Source organism: Telopea speciosissima, chromosome 9 (genome assembly GCF_018873765.1).
Source record: "Telopea speciosissima isolate NSW1024214 ecotype Mountain lineage chromosome 9, Tspe_v1, whole genome shotgun sequence".
Taxonomy (NCBI): domain Eukaryota; kingdom Viridiplantae; phylum Streptophyta; class Magnoliopsida; order Proteales; family Proteaceae; genus Telopea; species Telopea speciosissima.
Genome location: NC_057924.1, coordinates 56,132,922 through 56,159,058, shown reverse-complemented (window position 1 = coordinate 56,159,058; position 26,137 = coordinate 56,132,922). Strand labels below are relative to the sequence as shown.

Below are 26,137 nucleotides of genomic sequence, written 5' to 3'. Positions count from 1 at the left end.
ATTATATACAGTTGGCATGCTATATCAGACCAGAATTTGAGCCCCATCTATAGTGTTGACTTTGGCTTCTATTGAACTGCTACTTCTGGCCAGAATTGGTTGTTTTATTGGTGGTATTGCTATTGGTCATTCTTCTTAATATTTTCATCTGCTATTGGCTGCTGTGGACTGTGGTTGACCAATGTTGTTGTTTTTCTTGGTGATAAGTTGCTGTTTATCTCTTCATATATATAATGGATGATTCAAAACCATCCAATAGACTCTATATCGTACAACTTACATCTATCAAGCTTAGTGGTGCCTCCAATTATTTAGTTTCGGCACAAGAAATAAAGGTATACATCAATGTCAATCGTAAATAATTTAAATATCACCTGTATCAATTACCTTGACTGGAGATGAAGGTACGAGCACTTCCGAGGGAGGACTCCTAGATTTAGAGGTAAGAGTTCTAAGTAAGAGATTGTCCATCACATTTCCCATAATCCTTTGGCCCAATGTTTGACTTCGCTGGAGGCCACTAGCTTCAGGTGCAGGTTTTTGAGCTCTCCCTGATGGTGATGGCAGACCTATAAGAAAAATAAATTCAGCTATTAAAAATTCTCGCAAAAAAAATTTTCTTTGATTTTTTCACATGGGTACAAGGACATCTTCCTTTTATTTAAAGAACATGTCATAATTGCAAACCTTCAGATTCCTCCAAGTTTATTGGCGAATTAGTTTCTTGACCATGATGGTGCAAGATTGATGCACTGGGATACTTTCCAGGACTGTCACCACCAATACCAGAGGATGTTTGTCCAAGTACTTTTTGATTCTCACCACTAACAGACCTGAGACCATCCAATTTCCCATTATTTACAGACATCTGACTTTGGCCTTCACTTATGTTGACCTCTGAATCCATGGGTAGCCCCAAATTCTTCTGTGAATTTTCAAAACCCAACGAATTGAGCAGCTCAAGTGGTTGGGTTGTGTACGAAGCATCTCTGACAATCAATATGTTTAAATAAATAAATAAAAGGCATACATAACCAAATAAAAGCTGATGACAGAACACAAAGGAAACACCGTCTACCTTATGCTATTTAGCAGAGTATCCCAGTCATCATGACTGAATTGGTGACCTCCAACATCGATGAGGTGAACCAAAGCACCCAGAGAAATTGATACCACAGATTGATCTGTCTTTTTAGCACAATCCAACAATAAACCCAGGAGGGGTGGCAGCATAAAACAGACCTCCTACAGACAATACGAAGAAATAGATCAAGTTGCAGTGAATATCATTTATACACTATTTAAATGTAGAACAAGCTGTAGTGAATATCATTTATACACTATTTAAATATAGTTTAAAAAAATAAATTAAACAAACTGAAAAAAATACTGATATTTGCCTTGATACAAAGGTGATTAAGGAACTCAGGAAATTAAAATTTAATTTGAACCATGCTTCTGAATACTGTTGAGATTATTGTATATTCTCTCCCGGGTATAGTGTCTACTTCAATCGGTAGGGGGTAGTTTGGGGGTTGGTTTCTTCATAAGGGTATTATTGTCATGGCATTATACTTATTAGGGGTACAGTAGCATTTTGAATTACGTTCTTTGATATAAATAAACTGCTTGCTCATGGTACAGGGTATTCCAAGCCTACCGTGAGTCTCTTGTCCCACTCATCTACTTCTTCTCTTCTTTTCTTCCTCTCCTATTGACTGCTTATCTGATCTGATATTGCTACAAGGAATTAGAGAAATAAATTATCAATAGTTTTGATCCACATCTTTGTTTTTAAAAAGTCTTCTTAAGCCTTTCTTCACTATTGTTCACAGCAACCTATGCTGTTTTGTCTGAAACCCAAGTTTCTGAAACGTGACAACTAGAGTCTCTTATGTTGATGAAGACCACTACTTTGTTCCTTCTTCCATGCGCATAAAGCTGCTGTCTTCTACAACTTGTGGATCTGCTTTATCTTCTCTATGACTGCAACTATCGATTAGCGATATCTACCTATCTACTCACAAGTGTTTGAGATATTTTGGGGTTTATTTCTAGGAACAATGTTCTCATATTGCTCCAGGGTTGGTTCCGATCGGAAGAGTAGATTTCTGTATCTTGAATAGTTACTAATTCTGAAGTTTTTAAATTCTTTTTTGTGCATCTATTAATTTTCGATAACCAGCCATTGGATTGCACGTATTTTTTGGGCTTTTATTTCACCAGTACTGCCTTATATTCTAAGTTTTGGCATCATGAGAGGCTGCATGTTTCTGCCAAATTTCTTAATTACTGGTGATTTGATTACCTTGTGGTATTGGTGTTTTTGGTGGCTTTTCATTCTTTCCTCCGCTACTTGACTCTTTTCTAATTTTATAGGACTATCATACAACGGCTATGATGTATGGTGCAGAATGTTGGGCAGATAAGAAGCATCATATAGATAAATTCAGTGTAGCGGAGATGAGGATGTTGAGATGGATATGTGGCAAAACTAGGAAGGACAAAGCAAGGAATGACCACATTACAGTTGAGTTAGGAGTGGCTCCGTTACATGATAAGCTACAAGAAAGTCGTTTCAGGTGGCATGGCCATGTTCAAAGGAGGCCTTGGGAATTGGGATGCTCCAGTATGGAGGAGTGATTTGATTCAGATTGAAATATCTATAAGAGCCAGGGGCAGGCCTAAAATAACCCTAGGAGAGGTGGTGAGGAAAGGCATGCATAGCTTAGGCCTTGTACCATGTATGACTACGAAAAAGAGCTTCTTCTTCTTCTTGTTTTTTCTGTAGCTGGCTGGTTCCTGGTCCTCTTATATTTTTGCTACTACCCTCTAGTGTTTGTTATTATGGGTAAATCAAAACCTCCTCCGGATAGTGTGAATGTCCAGATTAGTATTATTAAGCTTAGTGGAGCTTCGAATTATCTGTTTTGGGCTCAAGCTGCTGCTAAGGTGTATATTAATGCTGTTGAAGTGTATCGAGCGTATAGGGAAAAGAGAATCTCGATTAGAATATTCCATCATTCTGATCGAGATTCCTCTCCTTATGTGTCTCTTCTATTTTGGTTTAGTTAGAGTCTCTTAGTCCTACTGTGACTCCTAGTCCTCTTCTCTTCCTCTCTTTTTCTCTCTCGGTTCTGGTTTCTTTCTAGTTGTGCAATCTGTTACATGGTATCAGAGCACAGCCGTTAATTGGTTGTTACTCTGCGATTCTGATATGAAGATTCTTTCAAGTTCTACTTAAAGAGGTGCAGAGTTTTTCCCATAAAGCTGCGGTTTCTTCTTGAAGACTATTGCTGCAATTTTCTCTTGAAGATTATTAGTATATCTATTTCTGATCCACTCAGTGGATCATTGTTGAAGACCGAAGACCCTATTGACAAGGTAGTTCTGTTCCTTTTCCGTCAATACCCTAGTTAGGGTGGTATTTCTCCAATCGATCCCCTTTCCTTTTTGGGTTCGGTTTCCCCTCTCCCAGAATAATACTCGGCTGTTTATCTTGCTGTCATTGGAGTTAGTAAACCCCAAAATTGATGTTAGTTGAGATTTGGTCGTTTAAACACCTAATATTTCCCACTGCCGATTGTGTTACTGCTGCTGATTTGGGTTCTTAAACCCTAATATTGCTCCTGCCGAAGTATACTACCGCTGGTTTGAGTTATTTCAAACCCTAATCAGGTTCTATCCAAGAGCCGATTGATATCTTACTGCTGCTGTTACTTTTGATATCAGTCCTTCTAATGGTTGATCCTAAAACACCAATGGACAATGTCCAAGTTCAGATTACTACTATTAAACTCTCCTGAGTTTCAAATTATCTCTTATGGGTCCAGCCAGTGCAAGCTTACATTCATGCCAAAGGGAAACTGAAATACATTACAGTGATCCACTTGATCGTGATCTTAAGGATCCTGCCACAATCACAGCTCATGATGAGTGGATGCAAGAAAACTCTATTATCAAGATATGGTTATGGAACAGTGTTGAACCTGCTATTGCATCCAATGTGATGTTTCACACCCTTGATAAGGATGTCTGGAATGACTTGAGTGAAAGTTTTTCTCAAGAAAGGAACATCTCTCGCATGTATGATCTCTATGAGAAACTTTTTACTTTCCAACAAGGAGATAAATCGAAAATTTTGCCAGTTATAAGGGCATAGTTGAAGAACTCCAGATACATCAGCCTCTGACTACCAATCTGGATCTATTGAAACAACAAAGAGCCGAGTTCCATGTTGCAAAATTTCTAGTTGGACGACATCCTGACTACCAGTCTGTGAAGAGTCAGTTACTCACAGGAGAGAAGGAACAATGAAGTCTTTTCTCGCATTAGTTGGCTAATCCATCCAAACCTGTCAATACACCCAAGGACAACTCAGCCTTTGTTGCCAATCATAGTAGAGGACGTGGTTGTGGCCAATCCAGAGGCTGTGGCTGTTGCACTGGTGGACAAGGTACAGGCCCGCAAACCATTGACAAGTCTTCCCGCCAGTGTTCTGTGGCAAACCAAATCATACAGTGGATACCTGTTGGGCCAAGCATGGAAAACCTGAGTGGGTGAATGAACTTGCTAATGCTGCCATGACTGACATTACTTCTGAGAAACCTACTGGTGATATGAATCAGAGTTCTAGTACTTCATCATCTGTATCTTGCGATGATTACAACCAGCTAGTCAAACGCCTTCAACAACTTAAAGCTGCATCTGCCTCCACCTCTACCGCCGCCTTAGCCTATAAAGGTAACTTTGTTTTTATCCTTCCTCTACTTCATGGCCTATTGATTCGGGTGCTCCATGTCACATGATTTAAGTCAAGTTTGTTTTCTTCAATAAATCACGTTCAAACCTCTTCAAATGTTATCCTTGTTGATGGTCCTCTACTCAGGTAGCTGGTCGTGGAACTGTTTCTCAAACATCCTCCATGACCTTCTCTCTTGTTCCTCATGTTCCTACATTACCTTTAAGTCTTTTATTTGTCAGTTACATACTAAGTCTCTTAATTGTTCGGTAACTTTCTATCCTTCTTACTATGTGTTTCAGGAGCTTCAGACATGGAAGATGATTGGTGGAGGGCTTGAGCGTGATGGACTGTATTACCTGGATGGCACCGGACCTTCTACTGTTGCTACACCTACTACAACACCATCTACCGTGCAATGGCATCTACGTCTTGGTCACCCATCTCTACCTAAACTCCAATTTATGGTTCATAGTTGCAAGTCTACATCTCGTCTTGAGTGTGAAGCTTGAGAACAAGGCAAACATCATCGTGCCTCTTTTCCTACTCGTACTACACCTAGAAGTTCTTCATTGTTTCCTTTAGTTCATTATAATATTTGGGGTCCGTGTCGAGTTCGTAATAGGTTAGGACTTTCTTATTTTATTAGTTTTGGGGATGATTATTCTTGTTCCACTTGGGTTTATCTATTGAAGGACAGGACTTAATTTCTTACTGTATTCAAAAAATTTTATCAGGAAATAAAAACTCAATTTGACACTTCCATAAAAAAATTTCGTTTTGATAATGCTCTTGAGTACACTCAAACTAAGATTTCTAATTTTTGCCTTACTCATGGTATTATTCATCAAACTAGTTGCTCATACATTCCACAACAAATGGAGTGGCCGAACGCAAAAATAGGCACTCACTGGAAGTAGCCCGGTCCATTATGCTCCACATGAATGTCCCCAAACGTTAACGACTCTATAATCGGCCGATTCGCCGGGACTACAACACCGTCCTAGGCAGCGGCAAAGCCAACGCAGCCCCCCAAGTAGGTATATCCCTCCCTCCTCCCTCGACCCCTCCTTTGACTCCTCCCCCTTTCGAGTCTCCCTTCTCCCCACGAACTATCTCCCAATCTCTTTGCCTCCTTTGATTTCCCATTCGATTCTACCTCGACCTCTCTCTCTCCCCCTGATATCTCTCCCTTTTCCCTATATTTCTATCTTGCCCCCTCTGATTTCTTCTCTCTCACGACCTATCTGCACATCTCAAGTGTTTATGTTTCTCACGACACTCTCTTCCCTAGCGTGAAACCCCTGCTTGCTGCGCCCAGTGTTTGTGTTTCTCACGACACAATCTGCCCAAGCGTGAAACCCATGCTTGCCATGCCCAGTGAACCGACCCCGATAAGCCCTTCCCTTATATCCCTCTCTCATTCTCACCCCTCGATCTCCCTCTGACTTCCACTCTATTTCTCTCTCTCTCTCTTTGATATCTTGCCTCCCATAACCTCTATGTACTCTCACGACACTTTCTTGACCCCACGATTATTCTCTCTCTCTGTGATATATCGCCCCCAACCCAACACAAACTTGATTTCCTCTCTACTCCATAGTTTTCCTCTCTCCTGCTGGAAACAAGTGCTGTTGGAGTCATCTCAACCATCCCCAAAAAATCCTGGTGAGGTTTTGTAGAGTCCCTCCATTGGTAGAGCTCCCTTTCGGCTCTACTATTTCCCCTCTACTCTCCCCCCAAACCCCGACCATCCTCACACTCCTTCCGACCTCTTTCTCCACCACCAGACTTGCCGCTCTTCCCTTACTCATCACACAACTCTCAAGACCTACTCCAGCACTGACTCTTGACCGTTTTCAACCCATCAGCCCCAGTATTGACTCTTGACCTGCCCATACCCCCAGCACTCGTTCCCCTATACCTGCCGCTAATACATAGATCTGGTACAGGCCGTGCAGATATACATCACACCGCTGCAGGAGTTGGGACACTAAGGATAGTACGGGATATCTCATATACTACCTCTTTTACCTCCGTAGTAGTTTATCATAGTAGCTCCCTTTATTTGTTTGCTTGATATCAGCATAGTAGCTTTATCTATTTACCTGTTCAATTTGCTTTACTTCCTATATCAGCATAGTAGCCTTGTGTTGATTTGTTTCCTATAATCCTCCTACTGCCCAGTTTGTTTATCTCTTTTTTACCTGATTCGTAGTCTATCTGTGGGGATCGATATCTTTCCTTTAGATTACATAATATTACTTGTGCAGCTGACACTGTTCTACTACTTATTGTTACTACATTATATTTTAACACACTAATTGTTTTTTATTACTTATTGTAAGTGCATTATATTTAATCTCTTTTCTTTAATATCAGCTTGGTAGAGGCTTTAGAGCATTCATTTGTTTAATCTTGCCTGATTTGACCTACTATGGGCCTGGTTGGATTATATATTTCATTTGTTTCACCTGTTGCACGCATTTGTTCCATTTGTCATTTTTACCTAGCTGCCCCATCAGCTACTTTTTTGAGTTAACTGCCTAGACGTTTTGCGTTTTCTTTCGGTATGTATGTCTTGAACTATGTGTGTGGTTTCCATGGTCTGATGCATAAGTGATTTTTGGTCACTCATTGTTTATACTCTACTCTCCTAATAATTTTACCTATTTTTCTATAGTGGTGCGTCAGGTCGGTAGCCGGCACTGAAGTATATTCGGCCAATCACCATTTGCATGGATCCTTTTGTTTTTTGAACTTTTTCTTGATTTCATGTCTTTCCGTCCTCTTTCTTCTAGGGCGTCCCAATATGCGGCACGCCGCGTCGACGCCCGGATGTGGTGATAAGTAGGTAAGGACAAGTGAGAGGAAGTTTGCCAGCCCAGAAACATGGGATTAAATTAGCTTCCTGGAACATTGGATCCTTAATGGGTAAAAGCACGGAGTTATAGATGTTTTGAGGAGACGACGGAGTAATATAGCTTGTATCCAAGAGACAAGATGGAAGGGTAACAAAGCTAAAGTGTTGGACGCCTTCAAACTTTGGCATGCGGGAGGCCAAAGTAATAGAAATGGGGTGGAGATAATAGTGGATAAAGATCTAAGGAATGATGTAGTGGAGGTCAAAAGAGTGAGTGATATGATTATATCCATCAAACTTGTGTTGGAGAAAGAGGTTGTTAATATCGTTTGCGCTTATACACCACAGATAGGATTGGATGAAAGTTGTGAGCCCCAATTTGGGGACCGTATGATGATTTAGTATAGGGTTTTGGCCACGATGAATCGATTATTATTAGAGTTGATATGAACGACCATGTTAGGAGTGACCGTCAAGGCTATGAAGGTGTTCATGGAGGCTTCGGGGTTGGGGATAGAAATGAGGAGAGGACCACAATCCTAAACATTGTGGTAGCTTATGATCTTTCCATTGTGAACACTTTCTTCGAAAAAAGAAAGGAATACTTAGTTACCTACAAAAGTGGGATTCATGTGAGTCAAATTGATTTCTTCCAAACAAGAAGGGCAGATGGATTGTTATGTAAGGACTGTAAGGTAATCCTTGGCTTCTTCACGCTCTATTGTTATGCTGTTGCTTAGCTTTGATTGTTTTTGGTTGTAAAGTGCTGCTCAAGCTGAGCTAACTACAGGTTCAAATGAACTAGGACACCCAGACCTTTCTTATGCAAAAAAAAATACCTGGAGACCTATACAACTCACATAGGTTTACCCTCCCTCCCTTGCCATAGCAGCGGCAACCCCAATAGAAGTGGTAATCGCAGCTCCATTCCCTCCTTCCCAAATAGAGGTTGGTAGTCCCAATCTCACCATAGCAGATCGCGGAAGAGGACATGCTGCTCGGCAGGGCAAAGCACAATCGCGACCCCTGCCTATCACGGGATTCTCTGTTTCCAGGTCTTGTGCAGCGGTGGATCTGTATCGCCATCCACCGCCTGTTCGTTAATACATATAAGGAGAGGAGGCTGATCTTGCATACGAATACGCCGATTGGTGATAGACAGAGTAAATGGTTGTCGGAAGATGATCGAATGAGTTAGAAGGGCTTGTTTGCCCTTGGGGGGTTCGATTCCCACGCGACTAGTGCGACACAAGGCACTAGCTAATTGTCCTCTCTCAATTTACACATGAAAAACGACTCTAATGTGCAATAAACTTTCCTATTGACCTCTTTCTCATCACTTGATCACACAAAAGAGTGATTTTTATAAGTATTCTTGTTTTACCAGAGTTCCTTCCGTTGGGAGCCCAAACTAGGCCTTCTGGACTCGCCCTTGGCAGGGAGATGAATACTGGTTCTTACATGAACAGGAAAAGTGGGCCGAGTGACTTACTAATTGGTTGGCCCTTCAAGATCAAAGGGCCCCAATAAAGAGACATAAACAAAAGGAGAAAAAAACGCTCTCATTACACTATCATTTTTTGGTTGTTAACCCGCCTGCGTAGGAGCTTAACAACCCAACATAGACTGGTGACCCTAGATATGTGTCTCAGTGTCCAGAAGCGTAGGAGGAGAGAACCTATACACCCAAAGATAAGGTGGTGGAGATTAAAAGGGGAATACCTAATGACATTTATTGATAATGTGGTAAACAAGGAAAGTGGGACTTTAAAGAAGACACCAATGCAATGTGGCATGAGATGATGACTTGTATTAAGAGGGTTGCCAAAGATGTGCTAGGGGAAGCGAAAGGTAGTCGCTAGGCCCCTAGGGAGACTTGATAGTTGAACGGTGAGGTCCAAGCAGCTATTAAGAACAAGAAAGTGTGTTTTAAGACTTGGGAAAGGACTAAGGAAATAGAGGATAAAAGAGGTATTATGATGCCAGAAACGAAGCTAGGAGGATAGTGGAGATGGCTAGGACAAAGAAATATCAAGATCTCTATATCAACCTAAATGCAAAAGAAGGGGAAAAGGCTATATAGAAGATAACTAAGATGAGAGAAAGGAAGAGTAAAGATTTAGATCAGATGCGGTGTATCAAGGGTGACGATGGGTTGTGCTTTTATTCTCTTACTACTTTTCATCTTTCTTTTATTTTTATCTTCCATTTGTCCTTTCCCTTTGTCATTTCTCATCTCTTTCCCCATCCCTCTTCTCCCATCTTTTCTGCACCTTTTATTTTTTAGTATAACTTTGGTTCTCTATTTTGTTTTGTATGGATCCATGTAGCCGACCCCATTAAGTTGGGATAAGGCTGGGTTTGTTGTTGCCATCCTTACTGCTTGTTACCTTATTAATCGTATGCCATCCTCTATTTTAAATAATAAAATTCCTTTTTCTATTCTTTAACCTGACAGTTCTTTATTTACCTCTCCACCACATATTTTTGGGTGCGTATTTTTTGTTCACATTCTTCACCCTGCCATTGATAAACTATCTCCTTGGTCTATTAAATGTATTTTTCTTGGTTACTCTCAAACTCAGAAATGGTATAAATGTTTTGATCCGGTTTCTAATAAACAATTTATCAATGCTCACATCACCTTTTTTGAATACTCCTTACTTTTCTCGTTCTTCTACTCTGTCTACAGTGAACAACAAAGATCTTCTAGGTCTACTATTACCTGTGACCATTCCCATCCCCTTACCACAACCGGTTCAGGTATATCACCGTTGCCGACGTCAACCACTGACCTTACCATCCATCATTACTACCATAGTTGTCAAGGCGTCACCTAGGTGTCTAAGCACCTTGATTGACTTGGGCTCCTTGGTCGCCTAGACGGGCGCCTTGGACACCTTGCGCGCCTAATTGGTATCGCCTTGAATTTGGACCCTCTCCACCGCCTTGGGTCGCAGAGACGCTATGACAACTATGATTACTACTAGACCAGCCTCCACTGTCCCGACCACTGAACCTGGTTCATTACACACTGCTCCCAATGTTCCGGACCTGCCATCTACTACAGCAGACACCACTCTTCCCGACACTCAATTTGATTCTAATGCTAAGGGCTCCATCGACTTACCAGTTACTGTTTGCAAATGTACTCGCTCTTGTACTCACAAGTCACACAAATCCTTAACTGTTTATCCTATTGAGCAGTAGGTTTCTATTGAAATAGGCTGCTTACCCGATTGGGGTAAGCAGTCCTAGTTCCACTAGGATTGGTCCTACCTGTCCTAGCTTACTAGGATTAGTCCTAGTCGAGTTAGGGTGGTTAGTCCCACTTTATTTATGTTTCTTTTTCTTTTTTTTTATTTCCTTTTATTGTTTTTCCCTAGCCGAGTCCTAGTTTGGGATTCCTAGTTGTATTAGGAATTCCTAGTAGGACTAGGACTGAGTTAAGTTTCTATTTTCAGTTGTAATTCTGTTCTCTATATAAACAGGGCCTGAATGATCTAATTAATCATTCAAGCATTCTCTACATCTCTCTTTTAACATGGTATCAGAGCTAGTCTCTCAGATCTAGCCTGGTTCCTAGCCCACCACCCTCCTTCCATTATCACTCGATCTCCATCTTCCCCCCCGACTCAACTCTCTTCACTTTTTCTGGTTTTTTCTCCACTTAGGGCAGATCTAATGAGGTGATTTGTAGATGCTGCCCTAATTTTTCACCTCAACAATTGATGATTTAAGAAGTTCTTTGATCGATAGCTGCTGCCCACACTTCTGCAAATTTTTTTTGGAGTTCTCCCTTATTGAAGATCAGATTCTCTTACAATTACAGGCTGGTTTTCTTGGGATCCAACACTGCAGGTTTTTCTGGACAGCTGCTGTCTCTGTTTCTCTTCCTACCATTGAGGCATATATCCATATCACTCTCCAGGTTTTTTTTGAACAAATATTCAAGACCTGCTGCTTCTCAATCTGGTTTATTTCTCCTCTCTGCGTGGGCAGTGTGTTGCACAGATCTGCATCAACTTTGAAGACAGATTCTGCAATTTTTTTTTACGACTTGAAGACCCCTGAATCTCAATCGACTTCTCTTCTAGGGTTTCCTCAAAAACCCTAACTATCGATTTTTATTTAGGACTGGTTCTTGTTGCTACAGAAGGGACTCATCTTTCAGTTTTTTTACTGTTTTGTCTGCAATATGGGGGACTCAGATGTAACCACGGCCAACTCTGGAGTTGATTCTCAGCCGTGGACAGAATTTCTCCCTTATGCTGCAGCTATTAAACTTGAAGGATCAAATTACCTCATCTGGGCCAGATCTATCTCCTTGACTGTGGCTGGTAGGGGACTCACTGGCCATCTTACTGGCACCACCACACAGCCTACTGAAGAAGGTGCTGCCCGTACTAAATGGGCTGCCAATGATGCTATGGTGATGTCCTTTATTACGAATTCTATGACCACTGACCTCTCCAGTCAATATCTACTCCTTGACACTGCTACTCAGATCTGGACTGCTGTCAAGGGAACTTATGGCCGTTCAGGTAATGATGCTCAGGTGTATGACATTAGGAAGACACTCCAACATACCACTCAGCAGGAGCTATCTGTCACTAAATACTATGCTGCCCTCAAGTGTTTATGGCAGCAATTGGATCACTATGCTAGGTTTTCACCTACTACTACTACTGACATCACTGCCTATCATTCCTATGTTGATAAGTTTCGGGTCTATGATTTCCTGGCTGGCCTCAATGATGATTATGATCCTATCCGGGTACAAGTCCTTGGTCGGATTCCTTTCCCCACTTTAGAGGAAACTTTTTCTTATGTTCACAGTGAAGAGACAAGAAGGGCTGCCATGATGATTACTCCTAAAGTTGAGCGATCAGCATTACTGACTGCAGCCTCCACTCCCGTTACTTCTTTTGACAGTGTTGGTGCTACCACTACTAAAGAGCCTGTGAAATGTGAGCATTGTCACAAACCTTATCACACGAAGGCTCAGTTTTGGAAATTACATGGCAAGCCTGCTGATTTTGAGGCCAGACAAGGACGGGCTAAGTCTAAAAGCAAAGCCAATCACACTGAAAGTGTAGCCCCAACTCCTACTGCTGACATCGGTTTCTCTCAGGAAGAACTCCAGGCTCTCCGTCGTATGTTGAACACATCCGCTGCCTCTACTACGTCTGCTGCCAATTCAGGTTCCTTCTTTGCCCGTACAGGTATTTCTTTTGCTGGTCATTGTGCATCGGTAGTATCCACTCCATGGATCATAGACTCCGGTGCTACTGATCACATGACAAGTTCTTCTAGCCTTTTTGATACATATTCTCCTGCTGGTAAGGATAAAGTCAAAATTGCTGATGGGTCCCTCTCCTCCATCTCAGGGAAAGGATCCATTGGTTATTCTCCTTCCCTTACCCTGCCATCTGTGTTGCATATTCCCAAATTTACAACTAACCTTCTTTCCATTAGCAGTATCACTAAATCCCTAAATTGTAAAGTGACTTTTTTTCCAACTCACTGTGTTTTTCAGGAGCTGGACTCGGGGAAGACGATTGGATCGGGTAAAGTGCATGGCGGATTGTACCTGCTTGATGGAGATCCTACACCTACTCAGTCTTTACCTTCGGCATCTTTCTCTTCTGAAATACATAAATGGCACTCTAGACTAGGCCATCCCCCCTTAGGAACTTTATCAAATTTATTTCCAGCATTAGTTAAGGATTGTAATAAGGAAGATTTTTTTTGTGAACCTTGTGTCTTGGCTAAACAGACACGTTCAACTTATCCTATTTCTAATAAGAGATCCTCTTCCTTATTTCATACTGTTCATACTGATGTATGGGGGCCTAGTAGGAAAGCTTCCCTGACTGGCCATCGGTGGTATGTCACTTTCATTGACTGCTATTCTAGGTTCACTTGGGTATACCTTATGCACACAAAAAATGAAGTTTTTTCTTGCTTTCAGCACTTTCATCAATTAATTAAGACCCAATTTACTGCCACTCTTAAAATTTTGAGGAGTGACAATGGGAAAGAGTATACTGAAGGTCGGTTCCAAAAATACCTTCTGCCCATGGAATCCTCCATCAGACCAGCTGTGTTGACACTCCAGCCCAAAATGGTGTGGCTGAGAGGAAAAATCGCCACCTCTTGGAGGTGGCTAGAGCTCTTATGTTTGCTCGCAATGTCCCTTCCCTTTATTGGGGAGATGCGATTCTTACTGCAGCCTATTTAATTAATAGGCTGCCCAGTCGGGTTCTTCTTTCCAAGGCCCCTATTGAGCTATTACTTGGCTCTTCTTCCTTCATAGTCCCACCTAAGGTGTTTGGCTGCGTTTGTTATGCCAGGGATACAAGGTCTTCTCGGTAAACTTGACCCACGTAGTCTCCGCGCATTTTCTTGGGTTACTCGCTACCCGGAAGGGGCAGTGTTATTACCCTCCTTCCCCGGACTTTTGTTAGCATGGATGTTGTTTTTCATGAACATGTTTCATATTATGTGTCCCCACCTCTTCGGGGGAGAGTGTTAGTGAAGATGTGCGACTATTGACTCTCCACCTCCACTTCATCTGCTTTACCACGAGTCGAACCGATTCGGCTGTCCCTAGTACTTCCCCGACTCGGGGGAGAGGTTCCTATACGGGGGAGACTATCTCTATTCAAGAGGAGCAACCTACCCCGGTCCAGACTCCTATCCAAAGGACTATTAGTGAATTTCAGAGGAGGATTGATGACCGTACTGTGAAGACCTATGGAAGGAAACATAAGCAGGTTCAATCAACTGTTGCTCCAGTACCCATCCAATTGCCGAACCCGGATCTAGAACCTGCCTCTCCACCTGGTAATATTCCTTCTCCTGAATTACCTATTGCTCTTCGCAAAGGTGTCGGGACTTGCACGCAAATCCCATATCTCATGTTGTTTCTTATAACTCACTTTCCCCATCCTTTCATGCTTTTGTTTCCTCTCTTTCTTCTGTTCGTATTCCTAACCATTGGCAGGAAGCTCTATCAGACGGAAAGTGGAAGGCAGCTATGATGGAAGAAATGGAGGCCTTGAAGAAAAATAACACATGGGAGCTTGAGGTTCTTCCACCTGGGAAGAAAACCGTTGGATGCAAATGGGTGTTTGTGGTGAAACAGAAGGTTGATGGCACTGTGGATAGGTATAAGGCACGGCTCGTGGCCAAGGGGTTTACTCAGACATACGACATTGATTACCAGGAAACTTTTGCACCTGTTGCAAAGTTGAATACTGTTCGTGTGTTATTACCTTGTGTAGTCAACCTTGGATGGGATTTGCAGCAGCTAGATGTAAAAATGCCTTCCTAAATGGAGCATTGGATGAGGAGGTGTATATGGACGTCCCACCAGGGTTCTCTTGTGACGATAAACCAAGGAAAAGTGTGTAAACTCAAGCGTGCACTTTATGGGCTGAAGCGATACCTCGAGCATGGTTTGGCGGTTCCACAAAGCTATGATTTCGTGGGCTATAAGCGAGTAATGCTAATCACACACTCTTTATAAAGAGGATGGTGAAAAACTCGCTCTTATAGTCTACGTCGATGATATAGTAGTTCTGGTAATGATGGTGATGAGATCAAACGATCAAGACCTTCCTTGACAAGAATTTGAGATTAAAGATCTAGGGAAATTACGATACTTTCTTGGGATTGAAGTGGCCGATCTTCTAAAGGCATTTTTCTCTCCCAGGAGGAAGTATGTCCTAGACTTATTAGCTGAAACCTGGTTGCTAGGCTGCCATCCTTCGGATACTCCTATGGACCCTCTTGTTCGACTCAAGGAGAAAGAAGGGGAGCCTGTTGATAAAGGCCGGTACCAAAGACTTGTAGGGAAGTTGATTTATCTCTCACACACTCGTCTTGACATTGCTGTCGCCGTGAGTACTGTAAGCCAGTTTATGCATGATCCCTATTCTTCTCATATGGAGGTTGTTCTTCGTATCTTACACTATTTGAAGTCGGCTCCTGGAAAAGGAATTCTTTTGTCTACGCATGGTCATCTACGGATAGAAGCATACACCGATTCGATTGGGCTGGTTCTCGGATCGCAAGTCTATTTCCGGTATTGCTCCTTTGTAGGTGGAAATCTTGTCACGTGGCGTAGCAAGAAGCAAAATGTTGTTGCCCGTTCTAGTGCCGAAGCTGAGTTTGGAGCTATGGCACAGGGTATTTGTGAGTTACTTTGGCTTAAAGGGTTGTTACAAGATCTTGGTGTTCCTATTCGTCTTCCTATGATGTTGTACTGTGACAACAAGGCTGCAATCAGCATAGCACACAATCCTGTACAGCATGATCGTACCAAGCATGTTGAGGTGGATAGGCATTTCATCAAAGAGAAGTTAGAAGATGGGCTGATTTGTATTCCTTTTGTGACATCTGTGGATCAACTTGCTGATATCTTCACCAAGGGATTGTCTGGAAAATTGTTTCATCCCAATTTAGTCAAGTTGGGCATGATCGACATCTTTGCTCCAACTTGAGGGGGAGTGTTGAAATAGGCTGCTTACTGCTTACCCGATTGGGGTAAGCAGTCATAGTTCCACTAGGATTGGTCCTACCTGTCCTAGCTTACTAGGATTAGTCCTAGTCGAGTTAGGGTGGTTAGTCCCACTTTATTTATGTTTCTTTTTCTTTATTTTTATTTCCTTTTATTGTTTTTCCCCAGCCGAGTCCTAGTTTAGGATTCCTAGTTGTATTAGGAATTCCTAGTAGGACTAGGACTGAGTTAAGTTTCTATTTTCAGTTGTAATTCTGTTCTCTATATAAACAGGGCCTGAATGATCGAATTAATCATTCAAGCATTCTCTACATCTCTCTTTTAACAGTTTCCATTCCTCATCTTCCATCCCACTATCACCCACTTGCTTCTGCTTTATCTACTAACTTTGAACTTAAACCCACCATGAGGTGTTTTCTCACCCTAGTTGGAAGGCTGCCATGGATATCGAGATGGATACTTTATTCTCTAGAAATACTTGGACTCTGGTTTCATTACCTCCTAGCAAGGATCTTGTTAAGTCTTGGTGGGTTTATACTATCAAATACAATCCGGATGGTTCTGTTGAGAGGCTAAAGACCCACTTGGTTGCAAAAGGATATACTCAAACTTATGGTGTTGATTACTTTAAGACTCTCTAATGATACCAGTTATGGGCAAGGCCTAATTTAATGTAGTCCTATATAGGTAAGGCCTAATAGGAACCAGGTGAAATCAGAATTTTGTAACTGTTTACAGATGTGCGCTGTTTAGGGTAAAACAAGGGTTAGGTCAAAGTTAGGTCTAAGAATTCGGGTATGGCTTATATATGGTTTTAGTATGCAGGTGTAGGGGATTATTATGGTATAATGTAAGTGGGGTTTGGATAGGTTTAGAAGTTCTGCAATTTTAGGGTTAGGGTTAGGGTTAGGGTTAGGGTTTTAGGTTTCAGATTTTAGGCTAATTCTAGGGTTTAGGAAGGGGCTTTGGGGTAGGGTTTGTGATTGAGTGTAGCTGGCAGTAGGGGGGGTGACTCGATCAGGCTTTGGTGGTGTTTTGATGGTTAATTAGGGCTAGACAGAATTTAGAATGGTTTTTAGGGTTTTGGGTTTTATGGGAGATGAGGGGGATTAGGGTTTGAGTGGTCTGATTGGGCTGAAAATAGGATCGAGTGTGGTGGATGTATGCTGAAAGTTTGGAACAGATTTGATGGTGGGATGATGGTTGCTTAGAAACTAAGCTATGATTCGAAGGTGGAAGTTGCAGGTTTAATGGAGGGCTAGGTTTGATGGATGGAGAGGGAATTGGAGTAGGTTTAATGGAGCGAATGCTAGGCAGATTGTGAAGGCTAGGGTTGGAGGATTAGAAGAAGAAGGGAATTGCAGGAATTTAAATAAACCTACTGGACTTGAAGATCTGCAGTAGCAGCAACTTGAAGAAACTTGAAGAAGAACCTCCCGATCATAAACAGATGCAAGGAGTCACTGGAATCCACCAGCCCTTCAATCCTTGATATGGCTCACAAGGGGGGGTCTTGATATGACTCACAAGACTGGATCTCATAGGAGAGAACAACAGCAACAAAGGCAGCAATCATAAAGCTGAGTTTTATTAATCAAATTCGTATTCAATGTTGGCCTCCTTTACAAACTTATATAGAAGGCTCAAAAATAGACTTAGACACTAAAAAAGAAAGGCTTAATCCTATCCCTAACCTATTAGCTAGCTTAAATTGACTAGGAAACTGAAATAGACTCAAAATAGAGTCCTAATCCAGCCCAACTAAACAACTAAAAGAAAAACTAATAAAATCACTTAAATTGAACAATTGGTCGAACCGGTTCAATTTAAAACACCAAATAAAAAGCTAAGTATGGAAATAAAACTAAATATGTGAGCTAATCCCGTATGCAACCTATTTACCCATATTTTAGGCCCATAAAAGTAGCCTATTACATTAGAAACCCATGGGTTCAAAGGCCCAACATGTATGTAACCCAACCCTAGACTTATTCCTAATAAAAGAAGCGCAGTTTGGGGATAAATCTGCATCACGTCTGAATTCAATATGTATCCTTATTTCTCGGGTTGTTAATTTCAATTGGCCCTTTTATCAAATGGATATCAAAAATGCTTCTCTCTATGGTGATCTTAAAGAGGATGTTTACATGGAGCAACCTCCAAGGTATGTTGCTCAGGGAGAGAATTCTACCAAGGTCTACAAGCTTCGTAAGGCAATTTATGGGTTGAAACAATCTCCTAGAGCATGGTTTGATAAGTTCAGCTCCATTATCACTCAGGTTGGGTTCTCACAGTGTTATTTTGATCATTTTGTGTTTGTTCATCGTCAAGGTTGAAAGGTGGTGGTAATGGTGGTCTATGTGGATGATATTATTATAGCTGGTAATGACGCTTCTGGTATTGCTCAAGTTAAATCATATCTTCATCAACAGTTTCAAATGAAAGACTTCAGTGTTCTCAAGTACTTCTTTGGTATTGAAATTTTGCGAAGCAAGGTGTTAGTTTATCTCAAAGGAAATATGTCCTTGATCTTCTGACTGACACTAGCATGATTGCTTCCAAACCAGCAGATACTCCCATGGATCCCCATCAAAAGCTTGGGTCAATTAAGAGTGAGGATTTTTCAGATGTTCATCGGTATAGAAGATTGGTTGGGAAACTTATTTATCTTACTGTCACTCGCCCAGATATATCCTTTGCCATTGGAGTTATTAGTTAGTTTATCCAACATCCAAAGAAAATTCATTGGGATGTTGCTCATCGTGTGTTGCGATATTTAGAAGGTGCTCTTAGTAAAGGTCTTATGTATCGGCCTAATTGGAATGCTAATCTGGTTGGGTTTTTCTGATGCTGATTGGGTTGATGTTGATGATGATAGGTGTTCTACTACTGGTAATTGTACCCTTTGTGGGTGGTAATTTGGTTCCCTGGAAAAGCAAGAAACAAACTATTGTTTCTTGATCGAGTGTTGAAGCTGAATATCGGGCAATGGCACATACTACTGCTGCGTTGATGTGGATAAAATCATTGCTCCAGGAGTTGGGATTTCCTATCACTCAACCTATGAAGATGTTTTGTAATAATTGTTAAGATTATCGTGTTAAGTTATTTGGGGTTATTTCTGTCTTTTATGGTTCTTTCTAGTTAGTTCTATTTAGTGTTATGTCTGAAGGGTATTTTGGGTGTTTCTTATTGTAATTCACTTAAGGTTGATTATAAATAAAACCTGCCTCTCACGTTTTAGTGATTAACTAAATCGTGAGAAGTCTATTCTCTCTCTCTCGGTTTTTACTTCTTCTCTTCTCAGATCTTCTTCTTTCTTTTTTGCTTTCTTCTTCTAGTTCTCTTGCTACAGGTTAGGTTTTATCTTCAGTTCTGTTACATGGTATCAAAGCATTGAATTCTGATCCACGAGATTCTCTTTCTTCTTCTTTGCTTTGAAGGTTTTTCATCCTTTTATTTCTATCGTGGTCTCAAAGAACCATATGTCGCTTATATTGATCGAACTCTAGTCATATATTCATGAAGGACTAGAGTTCCCTCCTTATGCCGCAACGATTGTGTATGTTCCTGCTTCTGTTCAAGCACTTGAAGATTGGTTCCTTGCTTGTCTAAAACCACGACAATCGATATTCCAAAACCCGTGGAAATCGATTTGTTTTTCTTCCGGGATCTGTTCTTCATTCTTGCTGCTTGAGTTACAGTAATTATACATCATTATTGGTGGTTATCTTCATCAAAGATTATACTTCTGTATTGGGCTGTTCTACCCTATTCTTCAAGGCTATCGGTTTTACCTTGATCAGGGTTTTCTTTTGGGCTGTTATCGACATTGGTGTTTACATCTATTATTTTCCCTAATGGCTGATTCTAAGTCTTCTACCGACAACTTTAAAATTCAGATTACCAGTGTGAAGCTGAATGGTGCTTCTAATTATCTTCTTTGGTCTCAAGCATTTGAGGTCTATATCACTGCTCGCCGGAAGATGAAATACCTTACCATGGCACCTCTGGAATCTACTGATGACAAATATGATGATTGGAAGGCTGAGAATGCAACCCTTCTTTGCTGGCTTTGGAATAGCATGGAACCCTCCATTGCTTCTAATGTCATGTTTCATAAAACTGCCAAGGGTGTTTGGGAAGAACTCAAGGAAAGCTACTCTCAAGATACAAATCTGTCCCGAATTTATGACCTCTATGAGAAATTCTTCTCTTTTAAACAAGATGGAAAATCCCTTGGTGAGTATTACAGTTCATTGAAGGGGATGTGGGAAGAACTTAATGTATACCAGCCTATCTCTACTGATGCTGCTGGAATTAAGTCCCCACGATCTGAATTTTTGGTTGCCAAATTTCTCTCTGGGTTAGACTCTGATCTTCAATCCATCAAAAGTCAATTGCTGATTGGAGAGAAGATCCCCTCTATGAATGAAGCATATTGTCGGCTCCAGAGAGTTGTATCCCCTTCAGTGGTGAAATCCGATTCAGCTTCTCCCAACAAAGATAATTCTGCCCTTTTCACTTCTACTGGAGGGCGTGGCTGTGGTGGTGGTGGTACCTCTTCTTGCGGTCGTGGTTCTACTTTTGGGAGTAGTCGTGGAGCTGGTTCTGGAGGTCGTGGGACTATGTCTAACACTGCTGGTTCTAGTTCTGTTGATGCTGGTTCTAGATGGTGCACTCATTGTAATCGGTCTAATCATACTATTGATAAGTGTTGGCTCAAACATGGCAAACCACAGTGGGCCCGTGAGCAATTTGCAAATTCTGCCGTATCTGATGGAGGGGCTGATTTTGTGCACTCTTCCGACACTGCCCCGGGATCCTCTACTGATGGTGGTAACTCTTCTAATGATTTAGTCTCTCAACTCTTACAACGAGTCCTACAACTTGAGACTTCATCTTCTACATCTACAGCTGTTCTTGCCCACTCAGGTTCTACTGCTTGTTTTGTGTCATCATCCTCTCCGTGGGTCATTGACTCCGGAGCATCATCTCACATGACTGGTAAGCCTAATTTGTTTTCATCTTACACACAGCCTTCTATGTCCTCTCGGATTTCTATTGCAGATGGATCCTCCATACCAGTCACTAGTCATGGGAAAGTTTCTTTGTCGTCTGACATATTTTTAACTAATGTTCTTCATGTTCCCAAGCTTCCTCTTAATCTTTTGTCTGTTAGTCAATTAACTAAAACTTTGAATTGTTCTATAACCTTTCACCCTTCTTATTGTGTCTTTCAGGATCTTGCAACAAAGACGAAGATTGGTGGCGGGTATGAGAAGGGAGGCCTCTATTACTTTGATTTGGGAACTACATCTACTGTAGCGGTTGCCACTTCTCCTGGCATATCTCCTTTACATTGGCACTATCGGCTAGGACATCCTTCTCTCTCTAAGCTGCAGCATCTTGTTCCCAGTTGCAAGTCTGTCTTCCGTATCGAGTGTGAAGTTTGTGAGCTTGGCAAGCATCATCGTACTGTTTTTCCTTTGAGTCCAGAGTCTAGGAGTACTTCTTTATTTCAGTTGGTTCATTCGGATATTTGGGGTCCTTGCAGGGTCAAAAGTCGGTTAGGGTTTTCTTATTTTGTTAGTTTTATTGATGATCATTCTCGGATGACATGGCTGTACCTCTTGAAGGATCGATCTGAATTTGTATCCGTCTTTAAACAGTTTTATAATGAAGTTCGAGTTCAGTTTGGTGTTCCTTTAAAAACTTTGCGTACTGACAATGCCCTTGAATTAATTCAGCGTGAGGTCTCTCAGTTTTGTTCACCAAACTTCTTGCTCTTATACACCCCAACAAAATGGTGTGGCAGAGCGCAAGAATCGCCATTTGTTAGATGTCACTCGCTCTTTGATGTTTCATATGCATATTCCCAAACTCTATTGGGCAGATGCGGTGTTGCCAGCTTGTTTTCTAATTAATCGTATGCCTTCATCTGTTCTAAATAATCAAATTCCTTTCAAAATAGTGTTTCCTGATCGGGCTGTTTTCTCTCTTCCTCCTTGTGTTTTTGGGTGTCAGTGTTTTGTTCATGTGCTTCGCCCCAGGCTTGATAAGCTATCTCCTCGGGCTGTTAAGTGTTTGTTTCTTGGATATTCTCGTACCCAGAAGGGGTATCGCTATTTTGACCCTGTTACTCGCCAACAGTTTATTTCTGCTGACGTTACCTTTTTCGAGAGTTCCCCTTATATTGTTGGTCCCTCTGTTGATGTTCATCTTGATGAAGTTGGTCGGGTTGCTGCCCCTACTCCTCTTCCTCCTCTTCCTCTGCCGATAACTACCCCACTTGTACAGGTTTATGTGCGTCGTCACCAACAGCAGTCGCTGCTCCCACTTCAACCTATTGCGGCCCCACCTTTACCGCCACCAGCTGATTCTTTGCCTACAGATCCTCCTATTGATGTTGATGATCTCCCTATTGCTCAGAGAAAAGGTACTCGTACTTGCACCACCCGTCCTCTTTATCCTCTGGCAAATTATGTGTCTGTTTCTCATCTTCCCTCTCATTATCGTGCTTTGCTACGGCATTACATTCTACTTTTATTCCCACTTCTTATACCCTTGCTCTGTCTCACCCTGAGTGGAAAAATGCTATGGATGTGGAGATAGAGGCTCTCATCTCTCGTAAGACTTGGTCTTTGGTTGATCTCTCACCTGGTAAGGATCTTGTTATGTGTCGTTGGGTGTACACCGTGAAGTACAGTCCCAATGGTACTGTGGAGCGGCATAAGGCCCGTTTGGTTGCCAAGGGGTTTACCCAGACCTATGGGGTTGATTACTTTGAAACTTTCTCCCCTGTTGCGCGGCTGAATTCCGTTCGTATTTTGCTTTCTTTGGCTGTTAACCTTGACTGGCCCTTTTTCAGATGGATGTGAAGAATGCTTTCTTATATGGTGACCTGCAGGAGGAGGTGTATATGGAGCAACCTCCTGGGTATGTTGCTCAGGGGGAGGATAGTGTCCGAGTTTGTCGCCTTCATAAGGCAATTTATGGACTGAAACAGTCTCCTCGTGCCTGGTTTGATAAATTTAGCAATGTTGTTGCTAGTTGTGGATTTTCTCAGTGCTACTCTGATCACTCTATATTTGTTAGACGACAGGGGTCTAATGTGGTCATCTTAGTAGTATATGTTGATGATATTATTATCACTGGTAATGATGCTTCTGGGATTGCACAGGTGAAGACATATCTACTTGACAATTTTCAGATTAAGGATTTGGGTAACCTCAGGTATTTTCTTGGCATTGAAGTTGTTCGCAGTTCTCACGGTCTAAGTTTGTCCCAAAGGAAGTATATTCTTGATTTACTTGATGAGACAGGTATGACGGGTTGTAAACCTATTGATACTCCTATAGATCCTCATGTCAAGTTTGGTGCTTCTGATGACACAGCCTTTAGTGATCCACACCAGTATCGACGCCTGGTCGGTAGACTTATCTATCTTACAGTTACTCGTCCTGCTATCTCTTTTGCTGTGGGTGTTATCAGTCAGTTCATGCAGACACTTAAGCAAGTTCATTGGGAGGCTGCGTGTCGTATTTTACGTTACCTGAAGGGTGCTCTTGGCAAGGGGCTTATCTATCGCCGTCATGGACACACTAGCATTGTTGGATTTTCTGATGCCGATTGGGCTGGTTCTGATGGTGATCGTAGATCTACTACTGGTTACTGTACTTTCTTTGGTGGTAACTTAGTTACTTGGAAGAGCAAGAAACAAACTACTGTTGCTCGTTCTAGTGCAGAGGCTGAGCACAGAGCTATGGCTCACACAGCTGCTGAATTGATGTGGGTTCATTCCTTTACTCATGAGCTTGGTTATTTCAGTGATCAGCCCATGGAGATGTACTGTGATAACCAGGCTGCTATCTATATTGCCAACAACCCAGTGTTTCATGAACGAACCAAGCACATTGAAGTTGACTGTCATTTTGTTCGCGATGCTGTTCTAAAGAAGTTGATTACTACTCCTTTTGTTCGATCCCAGTTTCAATTTGGAGATATGTTTACCAAAGCTTTGTTTCGACCACAGTTTGCAAGTGGCTGTTCCAAGCTGGATCTTGGTGATGTCTACGCTCTAGCTTGAGGGGGAGTGTTAAGATTATTGTGTTTAGTTATTTGGGGTTATTTCTGTCTTTTATGGTTCTTTCTAGTTAGTTCTATTTAGTGTTATGTCTCAAGGGTATTTTGGGTGTTTCTTATTGTAATTCACTTAAGGTTGATTATAAATAAAACCTGCCTCTCACGTTTTAGTGATTAACTAAATCGTGAGAAGTCTATTCTCTCTCTCTCTCGGTTTTTACTTCGTCTCTTCTCAGATCTTCTTCTTTCTTTTTTGCTTTCTTCTTCTAGTTCTCTTGCTACAGGTTAGGTTTTATCTTCAGTTCTGTTACAATAATCAAGATGTTATCTATATTGCAAGTAATCTAGTGTATCAAAGTGGGTGAGGTTAAGGGCTTTGCATTTAGGGATGGGGATAACGAGTTTCTGGCCAGTGCAGGATTGAATACATCTGGAGAGAACTTTAAAGGCAAGGGTGAAAAGGTAAGGAGAGAGGGTGCAACCTTGGCGGATACCAATAGAGGAAGAAAAATAGCCCGCTGGACTACAATTGACAAGGACCAAGAAGTGAGGGGAGGAGATGCAATGGTAGACCCAATGAGTGAAGATGGGGTGGAACAACATTTTATTTAGGACATCAACAATAAAATCCCAACGCAAGGAGTCAAAAGCTTTGTGAATGTCCACTTTCATAAGGGTAGAGGGGGAGTGGTTTTTCTAGTCAAAACCTCTCACAATCTAATGGCAAAGGAGAATATTATCTGAAATGCATCTACCAGGCACAAAAGCTGACTGATTGTCACTAATAAGGGAATCGACAACCAACTTGAGACTATTTGCCAAGATTTTGGCAATGAACTTGTAGAGGTTGCAAAGGGAGATGGAGCGAAAGTCAGACATTGAGATTATTTTTCAAGTTAGCCATGGCTGATGTACATGCTCCAGCTTGAGGGGGAATGTTGAGATTATTGTATATTCTCTCCTACTAGTAGAGCATAGTGTTTGAGGCGAAACGGTAAGGTTGCTCCATTGCAACCTAGTAGTCAAGGTTTGACTCGGGAAACAGCCTCTCCATGAAGTGTGGGTAACGCTGCATACATTATGGCCCTCCCCAAACCACGCAGTAGCAGGAGCCTCATGTACTGAGTACACCCTTTTTTTAGTGGAGTATAAGTGTCTACTTCTATCGGTAGGGGTAGTTTGGGGTAGTCTTCTTCATAAAGGTATTATTGTCATGGTTTCATGGCTGTGAAGGCGTCACTTAGGCATCCAAGCTCTTTCTTGGGTCGAAGACGACAATACACCTTGTTGACGCTTCATGAGTTTACGTTGACTTATGTTTATTGCTTTGTTTTTTTATGAATATGATTGTATAACCTATGCTTTGTTATTATATGTTGGTTTTCTCATATTAGGCCATTACTAGCATAATTATATCAAATTGCATTGATATAGCTTCTATGTTGCATATAAAAATAATTCTACAAAATTATCATTGCTATATTACATGTAGTGATTATTGCATGCCTAGGGTGCCTAAGCAACACCTTACCATCTAAGTGCCCTTCCAATGCCTTAGGTCGCCTAGTTGCCTTGACAACTATGCATGGTATGTACTAATTAAGGGTATAGCAGTATTTTTTTGTATCACTAATCTTTAATATAACTAAACTGCTTGCTCACAGAAATGGTAATCCACGCCTAACCTTCACGGGGAGGCTTTTTCCTGACTCAAACCCATGACCACTTGGTCCCAGTGGAGCAACCTTACCGTTGCACAAAGGTCTGCCCTCTATCTAAATTATTCTACACCATATAAAAAATTTCCTGTGTATGCCTTTATTATTTATAAGCTAGGGGATTCTAAAAATTATTTTATATCACATAAATAAAGGGGCGACATGTTTGTTTCAGATTCTGTGTCCACAAACTTCAGACATAG

At 41.5% G+C, this 26,137-nt stretch overlaps 1 protein-coding gene across 1 annotated transcript in view; it reads right to left on the bottom strand.

Moving 5' to 3' along the window:
- Positions 1-26,137, bottom strand: part of LOC122640130 (brefeldin A-inhibited guanine nucleotide-exchange protein 5) — a 118,098-nt gene that overhangs the window by 8,984 nt on the left and 82,977 nt on the right. The window contains exons 26-28 of the mRNA XM_043833268.1: positions 1,079-1,245; positions 688-989; positions 388-569 (exon numbers count right to left, since the gene is read on the bottom strand). Of these exons, the coding sequence (XP_043689203.1) occupies positions 388-569; positions 688-989; positions 1,079-1,245 (651 nt within the window). The remainder of the gene's footprint in view (positions 1-387; positions 570-687; positions 990-1,078; positions 1,246-26,137) is intronic.